The sequence below is a fragment of the Muntiacus reevesi genome, chromosome 20 (genome assembly GCF_963930625.1).
Source record: "Muntiacus reevesi chromosome 20, mMunRee1.1, whole genome shotgun sequence".
Lineage (NCBI taxonomy): Eukaryota > Metazoa > Chordata > Mammalia > Artiodactyla > Cervidae > Muntiacus > Muntiacus reevesi.
Window position 1 is genome coordinate 14461208 of NC_089268.1, and position 25435 is coordinate 14486642.

Consider the following 25435-nt stretch of genomic DNA (forward strand, 5'->3'; position numbering starts at 1 on the left):
ACTCATCTAGAGCCAGACATTCTGGAATGTGAAGTCAAGTGGGTCTTAGAAAGCATCACTACAAACAAAGCTAGTGGATGTTATGGAATTCCAGTTGAGCTATTTCAAATCCTGAAAGATGGTGCTGTGCAAGTGCTGCACTCAATATGCCAGCAAATTTGGAAAACTCAGCAGTGGCCACAGGACTGGAAAGGGTCAGTTTTCATTCGAATTCCAAAGAATGCTCAAACTACTGCACAGTTGCACTCATCTCACTTGCTAATAAAGTAATGCTCAAAATTTTCCAAGCTAGGCTTCAGCAATACGTGAACTGTGAACTTCCAGATGTTCAGGCTGGTTTTAGAAAAGGCAGAGATCAAATTGCCAATATCCGCTGGATCATTGAAAAAGCAAGAGAGTTCCAGAAAAATACCTATTTTTGCTTTATTGAGTATGCCAAAGCCTTTGACTGTGTGGATCACAATAAACTGTGGAAAATTCTGAAAGAGATGGGAATACCAGACCACCTGACCTGCTTCTTGAGAAACCTATATGCAGGTCAAGAAGCAACAGTTAGAACTGGACATGGAACAACAGACTGATTCCAAGTAGGAAAAGGAGTATGTCAAGGCTGTATATTGTCACCCTGCTTATTTAACTTCTATGCAGAGTAGATCATAAGAAACGCTGGGCTGGAAGAAGCACAAGCTGGAATCAAGATTGCTGGAAGAAATATCAATAACCTGAGATATGCAGATGACACCACCCTTGTGGCAGAAAGTGAAGAGGAACTAAAGAGCCTCTTGATGAAAGTGAAAGAGGAGACTGAAAAAGTTGGCTTAAAGCTCAACATTCAGAAAACTAAGATCCTGGCATCTGGTTCCATCACTTCATGGGAAATAGATGGGGAACCAGTGGAAACAGTGTCAGAGTTTAATTTTTTGGGCTCCAAAATCACTGCAGATGGTGATTGCAGCCATGAAATTAAGACACTTCCTTCTTGGAAGGAAAGTTATGACCAACCTAGATAGCATATTAAAAAGCAGAGACATTACTTTGCCGGCAAAGGTCCATCTAGTCAAGGCTGTGGTTTTTCCAGTGGTCATGTATCGATGTGAGTTGAACTGTGAAGAAAGCTGAGCACCGAAGAATTGATGCTTTTGAACTGTCGTGTTGGGGAAGACTTTTGAGAGTCCCTTGGACTGCAAGGAGATCCAGCCAGTCCATCCTAAAGGAGATCAGTCCTAGGTGTTCACTGGAAGGACTGATGTTGAAGGTGAAACTCCAGTGCTTTGGCCACCTCATGCGAAGAGCTGACTCATTGGAAAAGATGCTGATGCTGGGAGGGATTGGGGGCAGGAGGAGAAGGGGACGACAGAGGATGAGATGGCTGAATGGCATCACCGATCGATGGGCATGAGTTTGAGTAAACTCTGGGAGTTGGTGATGGACAGGGTGGCCTGGCATGCTGCAATTCATAGGGTCGCAACAAGTCGGAAACGACTGAGCCACTGAACTGATAAGTCTTAAATAACATGAGAAAAAGGTATGTTAATCACATTTAAATATCTGCTATCTTAGTGTATGTATGGCCAAGGTAGACAGCTTGAATTTCTTGGTTAAATCTTAGCACTTAGATAGACCTTAGTGGTATATTTGGGTATTTCACAGGACTCAAAACTTTTTTTTCGTAGAATTGGCGTGAATTGGATGCAAGAATCACAGATACAGCTAATGAATCAAAAGATAATGTCAGATATTTGTACACTCTAGAAAAAGTATGTCAACCTCTCTATAACTATGATCTAGTAAGTATACTTTTTAAAGTGTAGTTTTAAAAGTTAGTGTGTTTACTGTGGGGAAAGGAGAGGGTGGGATGAACTGAGAGAGTAGCATTGAAACATATACATTACCATATGTAAAATAGATAGTTGGTGGGAGTTTGCTGTGTGACAGACACTCGGAGCTCAAACCCAGTGCTCTGTGACAACCTAGAAGGGTAGGATGGGTTGGGAGATGGGAGGGAGGCACAAAAGGGAGGAGACATAGGTTTGCCTAGGACTGATACATGTTGATGTATGGCAGAAACAACACAATATTGTAAAGCAATTATCGTCCAATTAAAATAAATAAATTTTAAAACTTAGCATGTTTAAAATCAATATGTGTATATTGGGAAAAATGTATACTGCAGAAAAGTTATTTAAAAGATGTCTTTTCCTTTTATATATCTGTAATGAATCATAAACTATATTATTTTTACCTACATTTAAATATGTGGTATTATCATAACCATGACCTCATTTGTACATTGAGCAAGACAAATATATTAATTGTTCATTGCTTATAACAAATTACACCAGAACTGAGTGACTTAAAAAAGAATAAGCGTTTATTTTATCACAGTTTTTGCAGGTCAGGAATTCAGGCACAATGTAGCTGAATGCCTTGGCTTCAGGGTCACTCATGAGGCTGCAGAGAAGCTGTGGGTTGGGGATGTGGTCTCTTCTGAAGGGAAGACTGACTGGAGAGGGTCTGTTTCTATTGCACATCACATGGACCTAATGCACAGAACAACTCGCTTACCCTAGAGTGAGCCAGAAAGGATGCTCAACCAGCATTACCCTAATAATACTAAAGCCAGATAAGGACACCTCAAAAAAATAAAATTACAGGTCAATATCCCTGATGAATATAGATGTAAAAATTCTCAACAAGACAGTAGCAAGCCAAATTCCACAGCACATTAAAAGAATCACACACTGTGACCAAGGGGGATTTGTTTCTGGAATGCACAGATGGCTCAACATATGCCAGTCAATGAACGTGATACCTCACGTTTGCAGAATGAAAGATAAAAACCATGTGATTATCAATAGATGCAGAAAAAGTGTTTGACAAAATACTATAGAAATTCTCCATAAATTGGGTGTAGTGGGAATGTACCTCAACATAATAAAAGAATATATATCCTTTAAAAGTTGTATAAAAACAAAAATAAGCATACTGAAAGAGAATATATATGAATATTATAATGTTCTGTGTACTTTTTTATATATTTAAAACTTTTCACTATAAAAAGTAAATTTTGAAGAAAATAACAATGATTTATTTTGTTACCAAGACCTCAGAGTTTTAAGGTATACTAATTTCAACAACATGATTCAAAAGACTTGTTTAAAACTATATTATTTTCAAATCATTTAGTTTTGGTTTTACTTCTTTTCATCCTAGTAATTTTTTTTTTTTTTCATCCTAGTAATTTAAAAAATTTTGTTCAGTGAGGATGAGGAATGATGTTATTTCTCAGTTTAGTCCACTTTTTCTTATTTTCCTTGGTCACTGATAATGACATTCAAGTGATTTGATTCTACCCAAGAGTAGAAATGTTAAGCAGACTGGTGACCCGCCCTTCACTTTCACACATAAGATCATATGGAAATTGTATAAAATAGAGAAAAAAAACTTTGTTCAGTTGCTCTAGCCATGGATGTACTTCATTGTTATTGTTATTTTGTTATTATTGAACTTCTGAAACTCCTTGATGTAGGAATATTTTGAACAATATCTTTTAAAATTAGTGAAGTACTATTAGTATTAGGTCTTATAATTTCTTCCCCCTCGTAAGCCATTTCTGTGGTTTTAAAAATTCTTTTTTTCCCCTCATTTTCTTTATTCTCATTAAGAGCAGTTGCTGTTAAGTTTGTAACTGCTAGTTGAACAGGAAAAGTGGAAGACTCATGCTTCTGTTTCTTATTGATAAAATTTTATGAATTTTGTGTTTCATGTTTCATGTTTTCATCCTGGTATTGTGCTATAGGCTTATCTACTCTTATCTATTTTATGTATAAAATGTCTAAACTCTATGTATAGTTGAGAACTGTGCACTCAAGGAGCTATTATTATAAATAATAATGTTTAAAATTCAGATGAAGGGCATTTTCCTGGTGGGCCCATTTATCCCCAGGCCTTTTTCATTCTTTATAAGGTTGCCTTACTGAGGCTGGAAGGAATTCTAGGTTTATTTTCGTTAGAATCTTGTTGATCTACAGATAACAATGTAATATGAAAAGTGATGATACTAATTTTCATAAGCCACATAAAATTGATTTAATTATGTCATGGTTACACCTCATACCTAAGACATGTAGTACCCTCATCGGTGGTGGTTTTTCCTGATTTTATGTATTGCACCACCATTAAAAACATCTTTTTATATATTTTAAATTGTCCTAGCAATTAAAAGGCAAACTACTGGAGTTCAGGAATACCACTGACCTTATCTGTTCTTCCATAGTGATTTGCATCAAGGTTAAGAGACAGGATCTCAAAATCTCAGGCACATAGCTATGCTTATATTACAGCTGTGGGACTTGGACAAGGTACTTCTCCATATTTCTATTTTCTGATTTGCAAAATGGGAATAGTTAATACTTTATAGATTCTGACTCATTTTTTTCACATTTTAACATCTCTGTACTCAGAGTACATTTTATAGTCCGTCAGGTTTTGTGAATTATTGTGAACACGACACCATCTGAGAGTATTAGTTCTTTCCTGGGAGGGTAGTGTTTGTTTTGGTTTTAGTACCGATGGGGTGAATTTAGATGGCAGTGAGTGAGCACCAGCTTGTGGTGCAAAATCTCAGAAGAGTTTATTTTCCATCTCCCAAAGAGCACGATTGGGGCAGTAGGCTTTGCTCCTGTCTTTCTTCATGGCTTGTTAATTTCATGCATAGCTTGGTGGCTTAGTTTTTTGTGGAAGTTAGACTCCCTGTCTTGAGCATCCCACCCCCCTTTCTTTAGTTCAGTCCAATCGCTCAGTCGTGTCCGACTCTGTGACCACATGGACTGCAGCACGCCAGGCCTCCCTGTCCATCACCAACTCCAGGAGCTTGCTCAAACTCATGTCCATCAAGTTAGTGATGCCATCCAACCATCTCATCCTCTGTCATCCCCGTCTCCTCCCGCCTTCAGTCTTTCCCAGCATCAGGGTCTTTTCCAATGAGTCAGTTCTTTGCATCAGGTGGCCAAAGTATTGGAGTTTCAGTCCTTCCAATGAATATTCAGGACTGATTTCCTTTAGGATTGACTGGTTGGATCTCCTTGCAGCCCAAGGGACTCTCAAGAGTCTTCTCCGACACCAAAGTTCAAAAGCATCATTTCTTCGGCACTAAGCTTTCTTTATGGTCCAACTCTCAGGTTCATACATGACTAGTGGAAAAGCCATAGCTTTGACTAGATGGACCTTTGTCAGCAAAGTAATGTCTCTGCTTTTTAATAGGCTGTCTAGGTTGGTCAGAGCTTTTCTTCCAAGGAGCAAGTGTCTTTTAATTGCATGACTGCAGTCATAATCTGCAGTGATTTTGGAGCCCAAAAGAATAAAGTCTGCCACTGTTTCCATTGTTTCCCCATCTATTTGCCATGAAGTGATGGGACCGGATGCCTTGATCTTAATTTTCTGAATGTTGAGTTTTAAGCCAGTTTTTTCACTCTCCTCTTTCACTTTCATCAAGAGGCTCTTTAGTTCTTCCCTTTCTGCCATAAGGGTGGTGTCATCTGTGTATCTAAGGTTATAGATATTTCTCCTGGCAGGCTTGATTCCAGCTTGTGCTTCTTCCAGCCTGGCATTTTGTATGATGTATCTGCATATAAGTTAAATAAGCAGGGTGACAATATACAGCCTTGACATACTCCTTTCTTGATTTGGAACCAGTCTGTTAATCCATGTCCAGTTCTAACTGCTGTCTCTTGACCCGCATACAGATTTCTTAGGAGAGAGGTAAGGTGGTCTAGTGTTCCCATCTCTTTAAGAATTTTCCACAGTTTGTTGTGATCCACACAGTCAAAGGCTTTGCTCTAATCAATAAAGCAGTAGTAGATGTTTTTCTGGAACTCTCTTGCTTTTTCTCCCCCTTTCTTAGTAGCACCTAAAGCAGCGGTGCAGTCTTACGATCAGTGATGCTTTAGATCTGATGAAATCAAACCTGCCCTACAGGGCCATTGTCAGTATACACTTAGATAATACGTGAAGCTCTTTGCTCTAGTGCCTGGTGCATAGTAACCTTTCAATATATGTTACCAATAGTTTGGTATCTCTATGCACTCGCTCTGCTCTGATCCATGCCATTCTTGTTTCCGTTGTTTGTTTGCGTCTCTCCCACCCTGCCTTGACCTCCTCCGGGATAGTTTCCTTATATTTGGAATTCTGTCAGTACTCTTCGAACTTAATAGCACTTCCTAGGCTTGCTGATAGGCGAATTGAGTCGAATAACCAATAACCAACTTTTAAACCATACATTAGTCATTTTATCCCTCAAGATATCAGGTTCTTCATCTTTAAAAAGAACAACTTGAGCTGTTAATCCTCAAATAACTTTCACTTCGAAAATCTTTTCTTTAAACAACAACAAAAAAATTTTTTTTAGGCCATGTCATATGGGTTGCAGGATCTTAGTTCCCTAACCAGGGATTGAACCCGGGACCCCTGCAGTGGAAGTGCCAAGCCTTAACCACTGGACTGCCAGGAAATTCACATAAATAAAACTTGAAGTTTACATGTACAGAAAAGGTGCAATGATAGCACAGCATTCTCCTCACCTAATTTCTCCTGTTAACATCTTGCATTACCTTGGCACATTTGTCAAAACTGATGTCTCTTTTTCAGTGTCCTGTCAAGGATACCACTTGGCATTTAGTAAGATGTTACACTATTTTGTGTAAGTTTAGAGTTTTGAATATTATAGCTTTCTGGTTATTAAAAATAGGAACATATGGTGGAATTCACTTGCTATATTTCAATTTTAGGTTTCCATGGCACATGGAATACAAAATTTGATAAATGCCATCAGAATGATTCACAGTGTGTCCAGGTACTATAATACTTCCGAGAGAATGACCTCACTGTTTATCAAGGTAAGTTTCACGGGAAGAAGCCACACATGTAACCCTGTGAAAAAGTTAGCAGTGCTTTCCGTGTGAGCCAAAGAAGGGAAAAGGGAAATTCTGGATTTTCATACTTTGTGGACAAGAAAAGAAAGATGTTGCCTGGAGTCAGTTGTACTTAATTGAAGGGGGACTTTCCTGCTTGTCGAAGGTAAGTGCCCAAGATTTGTTTAAATGTATCTGATGATTTTCTAATTTATTTATTCCAAATAGTTTTGCATAAGAGGTGAAAATTGGGTGTATTGTTAATAATGCTTCTTAACTACTTCTATGCACACTGTGGTTTATGTAAAATCTTACCATGTAGTGTCATTTGGTTAATTGTTTTAAGTAACTGGAAAAATTATCTGAAAAAAAATAACTGAAAAATAACTGAAAAAAATCCAAGAAATGCATGAATAGAACTTACTTGTAAATAAGTCAAGCAGAACCTAACAGTCACATTTCAGCCTTTGTTTTTTAAATCAAAGGATAGGTTTAATCATTCATTATCTATGTCCCAAACATGGCAAGAACCTTAGGATACTTCCCTGTTGCTTGTCTTCCTCCTGCTATATGTTCCACATGGAGATTGCTAGTTCCGTGTTATTGTTGCTATTTTTTTAGTATTATAAATCAACAGGTGTTCAGACTGAAATATGAGTACTGCTAGTTTCTTTGATCTGTATTGTGATTTCCACGTCTTCCTTTGTCTTGGATTTATTATTTCTTTTGCTGAAAAATGTTCTAAAGTAATTCTTCCACAGAGGGTTTCTGTGGTGAGCCCCTTGAATTCCTGCATGTCTGAAAATTACTTCATTTTGTCCTACCACTCAAATGTTAGTTTGGGATTCTTAAGTTCAATATAATTTTTTCCTGGAACTTCGAAGATGCCATTGTGTACTATGTTGTGGTATCTTACTGTTCTTCCTTTGTAGGAAACCTATTCTATTCTCATAGGAAGATTTTAGGATTTTTTTTCTTTATTCTTGAACTTCTAAAATTTCAAAGTAATGCTCTTTTTACATTTATCTTGTTCTATACTTGCTGAGTTTGTTTTACTTCATAAAGACTGTCGTCTCTCTTCATTTTGAGGAACTTTTCCTCTTTACTTCTGATTATATCTACCTATTCAATTTATTCCCTTTTCTCGAATCTAAAATCTATATTCTTTAATTATCTTTTTGGTCCATCTTTGTCCTTTGACCTTTCCACTCACTCACTACCTCTTCATTTCTATCCCAATTACTGGTCAACACAAATTTCAGTTACCAAGTTCTTTTTTGTTTTCTTTTCATGATGTAAAAATCCTCTCATATCTTTCTCGTGAACTAATTTAGTTAATAAAAGCGCTTTTAAAAGATTTCACACATATCTTTTCTGTATTTTCTCTCTTTGTTGAATTTAATGCTTCTGTCACCATGTTTGTTTTCTCCAGCTGCCTGGTGATTCTTGGTTGTCTGCCCGTCTTTGTATCTGAGATTCCGGATTTGCCTCTGGGTTTTGTTTGTTTTGTCTGTCTCTTGTGAGTAAGGGGCACAGCTTACTGTTGGAAGGGAGCGGGAACAGCTTTCTCTCTGATACGTCCTCTTGTGGGTGCAGTAGCTGCTTGGGTCACAGCTCTCCGAGGCTGTGGGCTCCTTACCGGCTTGTCCTTTCAGCGTAATCATTGTTGCATGCTGTGCAAGCTGCTCCAAATGCAGTGTTCAGGGTTACTGCTAAGGGCCATCTCACATTGTCTCCTGTCTTAAAAAGTTCCTTAGCTGTTTCACCGTCAAGTAACCTTCTCCAGAAGGTTACTGGCTTTCTCTAGTCCTTTTTTCCCCTTTAGATTTGATTCCGTATTTTAGGAGTCCTCCAAAATTTCTGTATGTCAGTCTGCCATCTTGATCTAACTTCCTGACCGTTTAAATGGCTATCTTGTGTTTTTTTTCCCTTCACTATTTTTGGGATGTGAAAGGTGGTTAGCTTAATATTTAGTTTGCATGTGAAGGATAGTGAAGAATCATAGTTGGACTGGATTAAGTCCTAATTAGAAGAGAAATAGACAAGGGGAAAGCATAGTTGACTTTGAAACTGTTAGCCCCAGTGACGCTGAGTTAAATGAAGTAGGTAAATGTGACTTTGGGTCTTCTTTGTTTTGACTGAAATGTGTCTTTCTCTGTTTTTTTAATATTCTGTGATTAATTTACTTTATGTTTGCTATTTGTCATGTTTTTGATTTAGAACATGTTTATGCTTAAAAAAACCTTGTTTTATTTCTTTCTCTACCTGTAGTTATTTTGGACTTATGTTTATTTTAGGTAACCAACCAGATGGTGACAGCATGTAAAGCATATATTACTGAAGGGGGAACCACTCATGTGTGGGATCAGGAAACACCAGTGGTACTAAAGAAAATTCAGGTTTGTATAAGTATGTTTATTTCCTTAAAGCTTTTACCATCTGGCTCAATTCTGTTTACTTTTTTCATTGATAAAGTGTGCTAACTTTGAAAAACGTATTTTACAGAGTAGCATGAGCATATCAAAAGAACTTCATGAAAATTAGCCACTTCCCTTTATATTTAGTGCTCCTGATAGGGCACCATTTAAGCCTCAACTTCTCCATGGCTGCCTGTATCAGACACCTCTCGCCTACTCTTACATGTGCTCTGACCACTCCTCTTATTCCATCTCTGGTTAAATTTCATTTTCTTGCCTTTTTCATTGGCTGGGACTGTCATACGTCCTTAAGTAGATCTCGTGATAGTTGGCATCTTATTCTGATCTTCTTTTGGAAGAAAATGCTTCTAACATTTCCCCGTTTGTTTTGACGCTTTAATACATCATTGATTAGATTCCAGGAAGTTTTACTCCTAGTTTTGGTTTCTAGGAGATATTATTAAAAGTTATGAATGGGTTTTGAAAAAAGTTTTCATGCACTTATTCATTGAGGAGCTTATAAAATTTTTCTCCTTAATCTGTTAACATAATAGATGACATTTTTGAAAAAGCTTTTATTGCAAGATATGCTCTTTACAATATTGTGCTCATTTCTGCCATACATCAACAAGAATCGGACACAGGTATACATATGTCCCCTCCCTCTTGGACCTCCTTCCCATCTCCCAACCCATCCCACCCCTCTAGGTTATCATAGAACACTGGATTAAGCTCCTTGTGTCTTTGAGTCAGTCCTAAAGAAGGGGATGAACCTAGAGCCTATTGTACAGAGTGAAGTAAGTTAGAAAGATAAAGACAGATATTATATATCAACACATGTGTATGGAATCCAGAAAGATGGTACCGATGAACCTATTTGCAGGGCAGCAATGGAGACGCAGACATAGAGAACAGACATGTGGACACAGTGTGGGAGGGAGAGGGTGGGGCGAATTGAGAGAGTAGCTTCAGTTCAGTTCACTTCAGTTCAGTCGCTTGGTCATGTCCAACTCCTTTCGACTCCAAGGACTGCATCATGCCAGGCCTCCCTGTCCATCACCAACTCCCAGAGTTTACTCAAACTCATGTCCATTGAGTCAGTGATGCCATCCAACCATCTCATTCTCTTTCATCCCCTTCTCCTCCTACCTTCAGTCTTTCCCAGCATCAGGGTCTTTTCCAAGGAGTCAGTTCTTTGCATCAGGTGGCCAAAGTATTGGCGTGTAGCTTAGATGACATTTTTAGGTTATCTAAAATGAAACTATTCTGATATCCCTAAGGTTAACTCAACTTATGGTGTAATTATCTTTTTAAAGACATTCTTAAATTCACTTTGCTACACTTTTCTGTAGGACCTTTTGCAACTATACTCATGAGAGAGACAGCTTGTAAATTTTCTTTTCTCACAGTATCCTTGTCAGTGTTTCTGGCACTAAGGTCTCAGAATGAATATGACTGAAGGAGGGGAAGAAGGAACTCCCCATCTTTTCCAGTCCCTGGAGTAGCCTGTAGAAAATCAAAGCGATCAGTTATTTTGAAAGTCTGAAAGAAATTACCATACCAGAAGGTCTCCATCTGGAAGTGCTTGTTGCTTTCTTCGTGTGCTGGATCCTGGGCTTTGTAGAGTTAAGGCAGGAGGCTGAGACTGGGAGGTAGAGCAAGAAAGGATGCTCAGTGCCCTCCACCTAGGACGTGAACTACTGTGTTCGCAGGGTTGGTCCTGAGCACTGCCATCACCACACTCTGACCTCTTTAACCAGAGGATAAGAAAGAGGGGTCAGAGGAAACAGAAGATGAGGAATTGCAATTAGGTTAGTTTCTTTTCCTGAAAACACTTAAACCCAAAGACTGGAAGAACCAGAATCCTTATGCAGTTTTTGGATAGAGACAGACCAAAGCTGCACGTAAAGCAGTGGTTTTAAAACAGTACCCGAAGAGCTGGTGAGCCATTTAAAGAAGGAGATAATGACAACTTCACTTGCATAAATAGAGCTTATGAAATCTCTGATTCAGTGAAAAGAGGAGAAATTAAGAGTATAATTCTTGGTTTTGATAACTCAGTTCCTTCTAGAAGTGAAGCAATGGATAGTTTCTTCTAAGTATTTTCCCAAGTGTTTGAAATGTATTCCAGGTGGTAAAAAAGAAAACGTAAACTTAATGATATGAATTCATCCTTTTTTCTGGAGGCATTTTATTCCTGCTGGTATAATTTTTATTCTTGGAGAGAGTTTTCTTATTTAAATGAAGGAGGAAAAGAGCAGAATGTCATGATAAGAGGAGAGAGATTGAAAAGCAGAACAGAACAACAAAAGCACAAAGAAAAAAGAAGAAATGAATGGAAGGTCAGTTGCTAATGCATATAACTGTGATGAAAGAAGGAAAATGGAAGGAAAAATGGAGAAGAAAGAAGCTAAAGAAAATAGAGATGAGCTTGATTAGGAGCTGTTTGGGTAACTAAGGAAAAAGAAGAGGAAGTTTGACAAAGTGCATTACTGGCAAAGAAGAAAAAAGATATCCAGGAAAAAAAAAGCCATTAAGAGGGAAAGGCAATATCAAATCATTATGTTTTACATCTGAAACTAATATAATGTTGTATGTGCATGCTAAGTTGCTCAGTCATGTCCAACTCTTTGCAACCCTGTGGACCATAGGCCACCAGGCTCCTCTGTCCGTGGGATTCTCCAGGCAAGGATACAGGAGTGGGTTGCCATGCCCTCCTCCAGGGGATCTTCCAAACCCAGGGATGGGACCCATGTCTCTATGTGTCCTGTATTGGCAGGTGGGTTCTTTACCTCTAGCGCCGCCTGATGTAATGTTATATGCCAAGTATATCTCCATAAGAAAAGGGAAAGGTAGCAAAAACTTGAAAATTCACGGAAGACCTGGAATCACATTTCCGATGATGAGATGAAGCCAATTAAAGTAAGGGAAGAAGTGGAAAAACTTGATGATACCCTTGAACTTGCAAGCTTACTGTACTTAAGTGAAAAACTCACATCACCTACAAAAGAAATAGGAATGATTGCTCTGGCAAAGCAGATAGAAGAAAATGAGCAAATTAGAAGAGAAAGGAAGATGAGTATGTGCCAAGTATCTAAGAATGCAGAGACATCAACTGTTGAAGGTGGAAATGGCAGTAAAAATTGGCCAGAAGAGAATTGATCTGCGATTGCTAATTAAATCTGTGAGCCTCTTCCTTGCTGGGACAAATTCAAGATGGGAAGTTATTGCCAATTACATGAATGTGTATTCTACTTCTGGGAGTCAAGAAAACTGCCAAAGATTTCATTGGCAAAGAAGAGTCTCTAAAAACTTGGCCATCATCAAAAAGATGGCATGCTGTATTGAGAGAAGCCTCAAATTGTCAGTACCTTGAAGTGCTGAAGTTTCTGTCGGCTCCTTCGGAACAATTTGAAAATCCACGTGCAGATTTCACGTCTTGACAACAGAAGAACAGAAGCTTTTGAAACAAACTTTGAAAATGTATTTATTGGGTAGTAAATACACGTGAAAGATGGGGAAAAATAGCAGAAGCAAAATCTGGCACTACAAAAAGGACTACCAAAATGACACATGAAACTTGCTAAGATGGTGAAAGCAAAAAAAGTTGCTTAAGAACAAGTGCTGAATTCAGATAGAGCTGTGAAATGACATAATGACAGACTGTTGTATGTGCATTTAAAAAAGAAAACTACAAGTTGAGTTGAGATCAGCTCAGTCACTCAGTTATGTTCAACTCTTTTCGACCCCATGTACTGCAGCACGCCACGCTTCCCTGTCCATCACCAACTCTCAGAGCTTACTCAAATTCACGTCCATCAAGTCGGTGACGCCATCCAATGATCTTATCCTCTGTCGTCCCCTTCTCTTCCTGCCTTCAATCTTTACCAGCATCAGGGTCTTTTCCAGTGAGTCAATTCTTCACATCAGGTGGCCAGAGTATTAGAGTTTCAACTTCAGCATCGGTCCTTCCAATGAATATTCAGGACAGTTTCCTTTAGGATGAATTACTTGGATCTCCTTGCAGTCCAAGGGGCTCTCAAGAGTCTTCTCTGACACCACAGTTCAAAAGCACTAATTCTTCAGCACTCAGCTTTCTTTATAATCCAACTCTTATATCCATACATGACTACTGGAAAAACCATAGCTTTGACTAGACAGACTTTTGTTGGCAAAATAATGTCTCTGCTTTTTAATATGCTGTCTAGGTTGGTCAGAGCTTTTCTACCAAGGAGCAAGCATCTTTTAATTTCATGACTGCAGTCACAATCTTTAGTGATTTTGGAGGCCAAGAAAATAAAGTCTGTCACTGTTTCCATTGCTTCCCCATCTATTTGCCATGGAGTGATGGGATCAGATGCCATGATCTTAGTTTTCTGAATGTTGAGTTTTAAGCCAACATTTTTACTCTCGTCTTTCACTTTTATCAAGAGGCTCTTTGGTTCCTCTTAGCTTTCTGTCATAAGGGTGGTGTCATCTGTGTATCTAAGGTTATTGATATTTCTACTGGCAATCTTGATTCCAGCTTGTGCTTTATCCAGCCTGGCATTTCGCATGATGTACTCTGCATATAAGTTAAATAAGCAGGGTGACAATATACAGCCTTGACATACTCCTTTCTCAATTTGGAACCAGTCTGTTGTTCCATGTCCAGTTCTAACTGTTGCTTCTTGACCTGCTTACAGATATCTCAGGAGACGGGTCAGGTGGTCTGGTATTCCCATCTCTTGAAGAATTTTCAGTTTGTTGTGATCCACACAGTCAAAGGCTTTGGTGTAGTCAATAAAGCAGAAATAGATGTTTTTCTGGAATTCTCTTACTTTTTTGATGATCCAACGGATGTTGGCAATTTGATCTCTGCTTCCTCTGCCTTTTCTAAATCCAGCTTGAGCATCTGGAATTTCACAGTTCACTTATTGTTGAAGCCTGACTTGGAGAATTTTTTTTTTCTCTTTTTTTTAAATTATTTTTAAATTTTTTTTATTAGTTGGAGGCTAATTACTTCACAACATTTCAGTGGGTTTTGTCATACATTGACATGAATCAGCCATAGAGTTACACGTATTCCCCATCCCGATCCCCCCTCCCACCTCCCTATCCACCCGACTCCTCTGGGTCCTCCCAGTGCACCAGGCCCGAGCACTTGTCTCATGCATCCCACCTGGGCTGGTGATCTGTTTCATCATAGACAATATACATGCTGTTCTTTCGAAACATCCCACCCTCACCTTCTCCCACAGAGTTCAGAAGTCTGTTCTGTACTTCTGTGTCTCTTTTTCTGTTTTGCATATAGGGTTATCGTTGGCTTGGAGAATTTTAAGCATTACTTTGCTAGCGTGTGAGATGAGTGCAATTGTCTGGTAGTTTGAGCATTCCTTGGCATTGCCTTTCTTTGGGATTGGAATAAAAACCAACCTTTTCCAGTCCTGTGGCTACTGCTCAGTATGATACAAACTATACACTGCTGAGTACTATAAAACTGCAAGTACTATACAAAAAAAAATCTGAGTAGAACTCATGTAGCTCATTGAGCTTGAGTTTTTTCTGGAAAGATTTAAACATTATTGTTTCCTTTTCTTATCATTAAAATTTTAAAAATTGTGATAAAATATATACAACATAAAATTTACCATTTTAACTGTTTTAAAACGTGTGGTTCGGTGGCATTAAGCACATTTACAATATTGTGTAACGATTACCACTATCAATTTCTGGAATGTTTTCATCTCCACAGACTGAGACTCTATATCCATTAAACAACAACTTATTCCCTGTCTCCAAGCCCCTGGTCATCTCTGTTCTACTTTCTGTCTCCATGTATTTATCTATTCTAGGTGTTTTGTGTAGGTGGAATCAGGTAGTATTTGTCCTTCCGTGCTGGCCTCTTTTTTAACATACATAGTATTTTCAAAGTGCATATTGTGGCATGTATTAGAATTTCATTCTTTTTTATGGCTGAGTAATATTCAGTTGTGTGGACATACCACATTTTCTTTATCCATTCATCTTTTGATAGACATTTGGGTTGTTACCACTTTCTGACTATTGTGAATAATGCAGATATGAACACTGTTGTGTAATGATCTCTTTGAGTCTCTTTGTTTTGAGTATATACCTAAAAATGAAATTGCTGGATCATATGACAGTTCTATACTTAACTTTTTGCACACCCATTATGCTGTTTTCCATAGCTGCTGTTCCATTTTTTGTTCTCACCAGCAATACATAAGAGTTCCAGTTTCTCCACATCCACACCAGTGCTTGTTATTTTTTCTTTTTTCTTTTTTGGTAATAGCTATCTGAAGCCTGTGAAATGTTATGTCATTGTGTTTTGATTTGCATTTCCCTCATGTCTAGTAATAGTTGAGCATATTTTCAAATACATATTGGCAATTTGTATATCTTCCTTGGAGAAATATCTTTCAAATTCTTTACTCACTTTTGAACTGAGTTGTTCTGCTTTTGTTGAGTTGTAAGAGTTCTTTATATATTCTAGATATTAGTCCCTGGCATATATTTTTAAAAAATACATAGTTTCATTTTTTTAAAAACTAATTTTTTGACTTTTGTTTATTCTTGAATCACTTTGGTAAGTTTATATTTTTGAGGAATTTATTCAATTTTTCTAAAATTTGTAAATTATTAGCATAATGTTGATAATATTATCTTATTAATCTTTGCATTATTATATAATATGTCCCCTTATTCATTAACAGTATCACTTATCTTCTTCCATTGTTTTCTTAATCGTTTTTGCTCACTCAATCCTCAGATTCAAAACAACCCATATTCTTCCTGGAAGTTTAATCATTTCTGTTGTTGTTGTTGTTGTTATTTTTTGGATTCCATGTTGCCCTCTAGAATTTCTCCAGTGTTAATTTTGGGAGTGGGAGGCAGAGATCATTCCCTCCAAGTTGACCTATTAGTAGGAGCCAGAACTCTTGACATAGAACTTAGCAGTTTATTCTCATAATTCTTTTAATATCCTTCAGGTCACTAGCTATTTACTTACTGAACTAGAAATGAAAGTTTGGTTTTCTGAATTCTAGTTTAACCTAATTTCTATCATATCTGAAATCTTTTCAGGAAACTTTTACTGTATCATTTTGGGGAATAATTTTCAAATGGGTTGGAAGAAGCAATGGAAAGAATTCTTATTCAGGACCTTAACTGTCCAACATGAAGGAATTGATTAGTAGAGAAGAAATAATATAAAGTAATTTCTGTTAGATGGCATATTTCAGGAGGATAAGGATCTTATCTGTATTCCTAGCATCTCAGGGAAGTCAAGTGAAAAATTATCAGTAACCTTGAAGACAGTAAGATTTTGTTTTAGAGATTGAGATGGGGGACTATCTGTTACAGTTAGAAGTAGTATGTGACTAGTTATAGAAACCTGAATGTTTGTAGGAATCACCTGAGAAACTGGTTGAACATATGGATTTCTATGTCTCACTCACAGAAATTCTGATTTAGTGCCTGAGGTAGACAGAATAAAGATGTCCTCATCCTGATCCCTGGAATTTGTTACATTAAATGTCAATGGGGAATTCAGATTGTAGGAGGAATTAAGGATGGGAAGGTTATCCTGGATTATCTAAGTGGGCCCAATGTAGTCGCATAGGTCCTTCTAGAGTCAAGAGAGAGATGGAAGAGTCAGGACCAGGGAGCTGACAGTGTGTTAGAGATTTGACTGGACATTGGTGGCTTTGAAAAAGTTGAACATTTTTTAAAAGATGGTTTGGTTCATTTGACATGACAGTGAATTCCTACTGGAGACTGGTAACACTGTCCTCTCTTTTTGCCTGGTTGAACTGCCCAGTGGTATCCCAGTTCATTGATTAGTTGTGTCCGACTCTTTGCAACCCCATGAACTGCATCACGCCAGGCCTCCCTGTCCATCACCAACAGCTGGAGTCTACCCACACCCATGTCCATTGAGTCGGTGATATAGTCCAACCATCTCATCCTATCTTCCCCTTGTCCTCCTGCCCTCAATCTTTCCCAGCATCAGGGTCTCTTCAAACGAGTCAGCTCTACGCATGAGGTGGCCAAAGTATTGGAGTTTCAGCTTCAACGTCAGTCCTTCCAATGAACACCCAGGACTGATCTCCTTTAGGATGGACTGGTTGGATCTCCTTGCAGTCCAAGGGACTCTCAAGAGTCTTCCCCAACACCACAGTTCAAAAGCATCAATTCTTCAGCACTCAGCTTTCTTTATAGTCCAACTCTTACATCCATACATGACCACTGGAAAAGCCATAGCCTTGACTAGACAGACCTTTGTTGACAAAGTAATGTCTTTGCTTTTTAATATGCTGTCTAGATTGGTCATAACTTTCCTTCCAAGGAATAAGCGTCTTTTAATTTCATGGCTGCAATCACCATCTGCAGTGATTTTGGAGACTCCAAAAATAAAGTCAGCCACTGTTTCCATTGTTTTCCCATTGAGTCAAATATTAGGATTTCATCAATGCATCCATCAAAGACTTTATGCTCTCCTTGTGGAGAAATGACAGTTGAATAATAGCACTACACAATCTTAATGTTTTTAATACATGTATGTGAATAATGCTGATTAAAAGGTGCCAACTGAATAGATAATTGATAACAGAATTGATACATCATTTTTAACCTGGAAGTTCTAATTAGCCATGAAAATCTGGCAACAAATAATATGTGTCATACTTTGATAAGAATAAGAGTTAAAGGGAAATAATGAGAATAAAGAAGATGAGAATATTTTGTAAAATAGAAAAAAATATATTGATTTTCACAGACCTTTCTATATGTGGGCAGAGAACTTGGATTTTTAATGTTGGCAGCAAACAGCCCTGTTGAGGGGCTGCTGTGATTAGTTGTGTATGAGGATAGAAGTTTTGAATTTTTCACTTGTGAACAAAAGGCTCACTACATATCACCCCCTTTTTAATCTCTCCTAGGACTGCATTTTTCTATTCAAGGAATATCAGGCATCTTTTCATAAAACAAGGAAACAGATTTTAGAGTCCTCAGGGGAAAAATCTTTTGAGGTTTCAGAAATGTACATATTTGGAAAATTTGAAGCTTTCTGCAAAAGACTGGAGAAGGTAAGCAGCCACAGTTTCTCCTGCCAACTGTACTGTTCCGGTTATTTCATACTTCATGTAGCATTGTTGAGATCTCTTATCTCACTATTGATCTGACTCATCCAATGTTACTCATAGATTGCTGCATTTTTTTATAACTTGTTTTTTCATTCCTCGTTACTGTCTTCTGCCAGTCACACAAAAGCTGTTGTAGACTTTGTCTTCTCTTGAGACCTCAATTCTGTCTTCACCTATGGAGTTTTAACTCAAATCTCTGCTCTTAAGCATTACAGCAGCTGAGAACAGGTGTGAGATGACATGTGTGCAATACCTGGCAGAACCAGGTAGTTGTCTCATATCTGGATGTGTGGGTACCTTCTCTTTCTAGGGCAGCATGTATGGTCTAAACATAGACATTATGTGTGTGATGTCTCTGCTGGGCAGATGTGGATTAGAAACTTCTGCACCTTGGATTCATTCGTTGTTTAGGATTGGCTGGAGAGAAGAGAGGTTTTGCCAGGGGATATAGGGCAGCCCATCCCAGAGTCTTCTTGGAGTCAGCCTTTGGAAAGCCTACAGAGATACCATCTAGGTACCATCCTCTCCATGGCCCCACCATTCTGCAAGCTCCCTAGGTCTTGGGAGTAGTTAGGAACCTGCTCATCATTTTTGGGACATTGTTAGGGACATTCAGTTCAGTTCAGTTCAGTTGCTCAGTTGTGTCCGACTCTTTGCGACCCCATGAATCGCAGCATGCCAGGCCTCCCTGTCCATCACAAACTCCTGGAATTTACTCAAACTCATGTCTATTGAGTCGGTGATGCCATCCAGGTATCTCATCCTCTGTCAGCCCCTTCTCTTCCTGACCCCAATCCCTCCCAGTTAGGGGCATTACGCCCCACCAAGTTGAAGGGCATTTCCTAGATGTGCCAGGATGGAAAAGTATGGGTGCTGAAAAGAAACAGGTTATTGAGTTGGGTCATTCTTACATACTTCTGTTGGTTCTGTTTTTGTTTGTTTCTTTAGCAGCTTTATTGTGATATAATTCACATACCACATAATTTATTCATTTAAAGTATATAAGTCAATATTTTCTAATATATTCACAGGACTGTGCAACCATTACCACCATCTAATTTTACAACATTTCATTCCCACTAAAAAAAAACCCTGTGCCCATTAGCAATGATACCCCTTTCTCCCCTCTACCCAACCCTAAGCAACTGTTAATCTACTTTCTGTTTCTATTTATTTGCCTATTCTGGACATTCCATATAAATGCAATCATATAATAGGTGCTCTTTTGTGACTGGCTTATTTAATTTAGTATGATATTTTCAAGCCTCATCTGTGTTGTAGCATTCCTTTTTATTACAGAATAATATTTCATCATATGGGTATGTGTGCTTAGTTGCTCAATCATGTCCAACCCTTTGCAACCTTATGGACTGTAGCCCACCAGGGTCCTCTGTCCTGGGGATTCTCCAGGCAAGAATACTGGAGTGGGTTGCCATACCCTCCTCTCATATGGGTATACTATGTTTTATTTATCCTTTCAATAGTTGATGGACATTTGGGTTTTTCCATTTTTGGCTGTTACGAGTAATGCTGCTACAAACATTTCTGCGTGTGTCTTTGTGTTGTTATTTCTCTTGAGTATATGCATAGGAATGGAATTGTTGGGTCATATAATAACTCCATATTTACCTTTTCTGAGGAAGTATCTACCTGTTTTCCAAAGTACTTGCATCGTTTTATATTCTCATAAGAAGTGTATGAGGGTTCCAGTTTCTCTACATCATTGTAATGCTTGTTCTTATCTGTCCTTTTGAATTTAGCCATTGTGGTGGGTGTGAAGTGATATCACACTGTCGTTTTGATTTGCATTTCCCTGATGACTCGATGGAAGAGAAATACAAAAAGGCAAAATGGTTGTATGAGAAGGCCTTACAAATAGCTGTGAAACGAAGAGAAGCGAAAAGCGAACAAGAAAAGGGAAGATATTCCCATTTGAATGCAGAGTTCCAAAGAATAGTCAGGAGAGATAAGAAAGCCTTCCTCAGCAATCAGTGCAAAGAAATAGAGGAAAACAATAGAATGGGAAAGACTAGAGATCTCTTCAAGAAAATTAGAGATACCAAGGGAACATTTCATGCAGAAATGGGCTCAATAAAGGACAGAGATGGTATGGACCTAACAGAAGCAGAAGATATTAAGAAGAGGTGGCAAGAATGCACAGAAGAACTGTACAAAAAAGATCTTCACCACCCAGATAATCACAGTGGTGTGATCACTCACCTAGAGCCAGACATCCTGGAATGTGAAGTCAAGTGGGCCTTAGAAAGCATCACTACAAACAAAGCTAGTGGATGTGATGAAATTCCAGTTGAGCTATTTCAAATCCTGAAAGATGATGCTGTGCGAGTGCTGCACTCAATATGCCAGCAAATTTGGAAAACTCAGCAGTGGCCACAGGACTGGAAAAGGTCAGTTTTCATTCCAATCCCAAAGAAAGGCAATCCCAAAGAATGCTCAAACTACTGCACAACTGTACTCATCTCACATGCTAGAAAGGTAATGCTCAAAATTCTCCAAGCCAGGCTTCAGCAATACATGAACCATGAACTTCCAGATGTTCAAGCTGGATTTAGAAAAGGCAGAGGAACCAGAGATCAAATTGCCAATATCCGCTGGATCACCAAAAAAGCAAGAGAGTTCTTGAAATATCTATTTCAATATCTAAATAGTTTCTAAATAGAAACATCTAAATAGAAACATCTAAATAGAAACATAGAAAAGTATCTAAATAGAAACATTCAGTATCTAAATAGAAACATCTATTTCTGCATTATTGATTACGCCAAAGCCTTCGACTGTGTGGATCACAATAAACTGTGGAAAATTCTGAAAGAGATGGGAATACCAGACCACCTTACCTGCCTCTTGAGAAACCTGTATGCAGGTCAGGAAGTAACAGTTAGAACTGGACATGGAACAACAGACTGGTTCCAAATAGGAAAAGGAGTACGTCAAGGCTGTATATTGTCACCCTGCTTATTTAACTTCTATGCAGAGTACATCATGAGAAACGCTGGGCTGGAAGAAGCACAAGCTGGAATCAAGATTGCTGGAAGAAATATCAATAATCTCAGATATGCAGATGACACTACCCTTATGGCAGAAAGTGAAGAGGAACTAAAAAGCCTCTTGATGAAAGTGAAAGAGGAGAGTGAAAAAGTTGGCTTAAAGCTCAACATTCAGAAAACTAAGATCATGGCATCTGGTCCCATCACCTCATGGGAAATAGATGGGCAGACAGTGGAAACAGTGTCAGACTTTATTTTCTTGGGCTCCAAAATCACTGCAGATGGTGATTGCAGCCATGAAATTAAAAGATGCTTGCTCCTTGGAAGGAAAGTTATGACCAACCTAGATAGCATATTAAAAAGCAGAGACATTACTTTGCCAACAAAGGTCCATCTGGTCAGGGTTTTTGCAGTGGTCATGTATGGATGTGAGAGTTGGACTGTGAAGAAAGCTGAGCGCTGAAAAATTGATGCTTTTGAACTATGGTGTTGGAGAAGACTCTTGAGAGTCCCTTGGACTGCAAGGAGATCAAACCAGTCCATCCTAAAGGAGATCAGTCCTGGTGTTCATTGGAAGGACTGATGCTGAACCTGAAACTCCAATATTTTGGCCACCTCATGCGAAGAGTTGACTCATTGGAAAAGACTCTGATGCTGGGAGGGATTGGGGGCAGGAGGAGAAGGGGACGACAGAGGATGAGATGGCTGGATGGCATCACTGACTCAATGGGCATGAGTTTGTGTAAACTCCGGGAGTTTGTGATGGACAGGGAGGCCTGGCGTGCTGCAATTCATGGGGTTGCAAAGAGTCGGACACGACTGAGCGACTGAACTGAACTGAACTGAACTGATGACTCGATGACTAATGGTTTTGAGCATCTTTTCATGTGCTTATTGTCTATTCATATTTCCTCTTTGGAGAAATTTCTGTTCAGATTCTATGCACATTTTAAATTTAGTTATTTGTATTTTTATAGTTGAGTTTATAAGCATTATTTATGTATCCTGGATTTAAGTCTCTTATCAGATATGATTTTCAAATATTTTCTCTCACTGCGGGCTATCTTTTCATTTTCTTGATTGTGTTCTTTGAGGCATGAAGTTTTAAATTTTCATCAAGTCTGATTTATCAAGTGTTTCTTCTGTTGCTTGTGCTTTTGGTGATGCATCTAGGAAATGCTGTATGAGACTGTTTTGTGATCAGTGGGAATTTCTTGAGGAAAAATGTCCCATTGGAATGGTATTGGCATGGGTCAAATGAATAAATAAGTCCCATCATCAGAACCCGTTCCACAGAGACGTTTATTATGTCTGAAAGCATTAGAATGTAAACCTGGAGGTGATTCCTAGTTACTTTTAATTTTTCCAGGAGTGAGGACCCTCACCCCCTTGTGTGCAGTTTTAGGCGTGGTCGGACTTCAGGGCTGGACCTTGATGGTTAACCCATTTGCAATAAAGATCTTTGGTGGCAGGTCTAATGTTGGGGATCCATCTGTAAAGTAGCAGCCCAAGCATTCCTGATGCTAGAGGGAGTAGGCGATAGTGGCTAGCTGCTTCAGCTATCACCCCTGTCCTACCTCTAGGGAAGCCTACCTATAGTCTGAAGGATACAACTTCATGCCACAAAGGCTCAACAGTCAGAGCCAGTGCAGCCCTCTCCAGGGGCCTTCCTTGAAGTGCATTCTGGCTGCTAGGTTATTCCAGCTCTTCTGTGCGAAGAATTCTTTGGCTGGCTGATATCTCTCCCAGGTGTAATTGGTGGATATTGGTTTCCAAATTCTCAAAGATGGGGCATGATATGTGGCCAGAAATGTGGCCAGAATTTCTTTTTTATAATCTTTTAGAGGTGGTTCCAACTTTCGTTGGATCATCAAAAAAGCAAGAGAGTTCCAGAGAAACATGTACTACTGCTTTATTGACTACACCAAAGCCTTTGACTGTGTGGATCACAATAAACTGTGGAAAATTCTTAAAGAGATGGGAATACCAGACCACCCGACCTGCCTCCTGAGAAATCTGTATGCAGATCAAGAAGCAACAGTTAGAACTGGACATGGAACAACAGACTGGTTCCAAATCGGGAAAGGAGTACGTCAAGGCTGTATACTGTCACCCTGCTTATTTAACTTATATGCAGAATACATCATGGGAAATGCCAGGCTGGATGAAGCACAAGCTGGAATCAAGATTGCCAGGAGAAATAGCAATAACCTCACATACGCAGATGACACCACCCTTATGGCAGAAAGTGAAGAGGAACTAAAGATCCTCTTGATGAAAGTGAAAGAGGAGAGTGAAAAAGTTGTCTTAAAACCGAAGATTCAAAAAACTAAGATCATGGCATCTTGTCCCATCACCTCATGGCAAATAGAAGGGGAAACAATGGAAACTGTGAGAGACTTTAATTTTTGGTGCTCCAAAATCACTGCAAATTGTGACTGCAGCCATGAAATTAAAAAACACTTGCTCCTTGGAAGAAAAACTCTGACCAACCTAGACAGCATATTAAAAAGCAGAGACATTACCTTGTCGACAAAGGTGCATCTAGTCAAAGTTATGGTTTTTCCAGTAGTCACGTATGGATGTGAGAGTTCGACCATAAGGAAAGCTGAGCACCGAAGAATTGATGCTTTTGCACTGTGGTGTTAGAGAAGACTCTTGAGAGTCCCTTGGACTGCAAGAAGATCCAACCAGTCCATCTAAAGGAAATCAGTCCTGAATATTCATTGGAAGGACTGATGCTGAAGCTGAAACTCCAATACTTTGGCCACCTGATGCGAAGAACTGACTCATTGGAAAAGACCCTGATGCTGGGAAAGATTGAAGGCGGGAGAAGAGGACGACAGAGGATGAACTGGTTGGATGGCATCACCGACTGGATGGAGCTGAGTTTGAGTTGGTGATGGACAGGGAAACCTGGCGTGCTGCAGTCCATGTGGTCACAAAGAGTTGGACACGACTGAGTGATTGAACTGAACTGAGAGGTGATTACTGAAGTGCCTTCAGTAACAGCCCACTCAGTGGGCTTCCCCTTCTGAGTGGGGCACAGCAGGGACCACTGTTGGACTTGCCCTGTGAGCTCTTAAATAGCTGTCAAGGAGAAATAGAAGGGCAAGCTAAGCCAGATAGGGAAAGCTGCGATTCAGAGGTCAGGATGACCAACTGCCAAAGTCAAAGAACAGACAGGATTGAGCTTGGAGTTGGAGAGCCAAGACCTCAGAGTTGGGCAGAGATGTTGGGGATCTCTAGGGAATAAGTGATGAAAATTCCAGTGTGCCAGCTTAGGGTGCCTGAAGTCACCTTTTGGTAGGTGGAGACTTGATGGTGTATTGTGTGTTAGTCTGCCTTAAAGAACTGGGATTGTGTATGATATTTCTTCTTTGTTTCTTCTTCTTCCTGCCATGTGAATTTTGATAAACATTGGTGTTTCCCAGAGCTCTGTATTTAGTTTGCTTTTCTTCTCACACTGAACATTTGTGGGGGAGAAGAGGAGAAGTAGGAAGCTTTGAGTATTGTTCTCCAGAGCAAGAATCAAGATGAGGAATCACTGATAAAGACTGAAGAGCTGAGAGCCTGTGGACATAACTTTCTTTTTTTTTCTTTTCCTTTCCTTTTATTTATTTTGTTTTTCATTTATTTTTATTAGTTGGAGGCTAATTACTTTACAATATTGTAGTGATTTTTGTCATACATTGACATAAATCAGCCATGGATTTACATGTATTCCACATCTGGATCCCCCCTCCCACCTCCCTCTCTACCCGATCCCTCTGGGTCTCCCCAGTGCACCAGGCCCGGGACATGACTTTCTTTATGGTGAAGTAGGTAGTGTTGGTATGTTGAGATGGAGCCAACTGTTTCTGAGGTAAAGTTCATAATGAGGATTGCCCAGGGTTCTTTTTAAAAAAACGGTTTTCTTTTATTGTGCTGAAAGTCACGTAATATAAAGCATACTA

At 39.0% G+C, this 25435-nt stretch overlaps 1 protein-coding gene and 1 pseudogene across 1 annotated transcript in view; both read left to right on the forward strand.

Annotated features, from left to right (window-relative positions):
- Positions 1–25435, forward strand: part of DNAH8 (dynein axonemal heavy chain 8) — a 315169-nt gene that overhangs the window by 14495 nt on the left and 275239 nt on the right. Inside the window, exons 5-8 of the mRNA XM_065912223.1 lie at positions 1674–1787; positions 6786–6893; positions 9206–9307; positions 18268–18414. Of these exons, the coding sequence (XP_065768295.1) occupies positions 1674–1787; positions 6786–6893; positions 9206–9307; positions 18268–18414 (471 nt within the window). The remainder of the gene's footprint in view (positions 1–1673; positions 1788–6785; positions 6894–9205; positions 9308–18267; positions 18415–25435) is intronic.
- LOC136151804 (dnaJ homolog subfamily C member 2 pseudogene) lies at positions 10993–11660 on the forward strand (annotated as a pseudogene).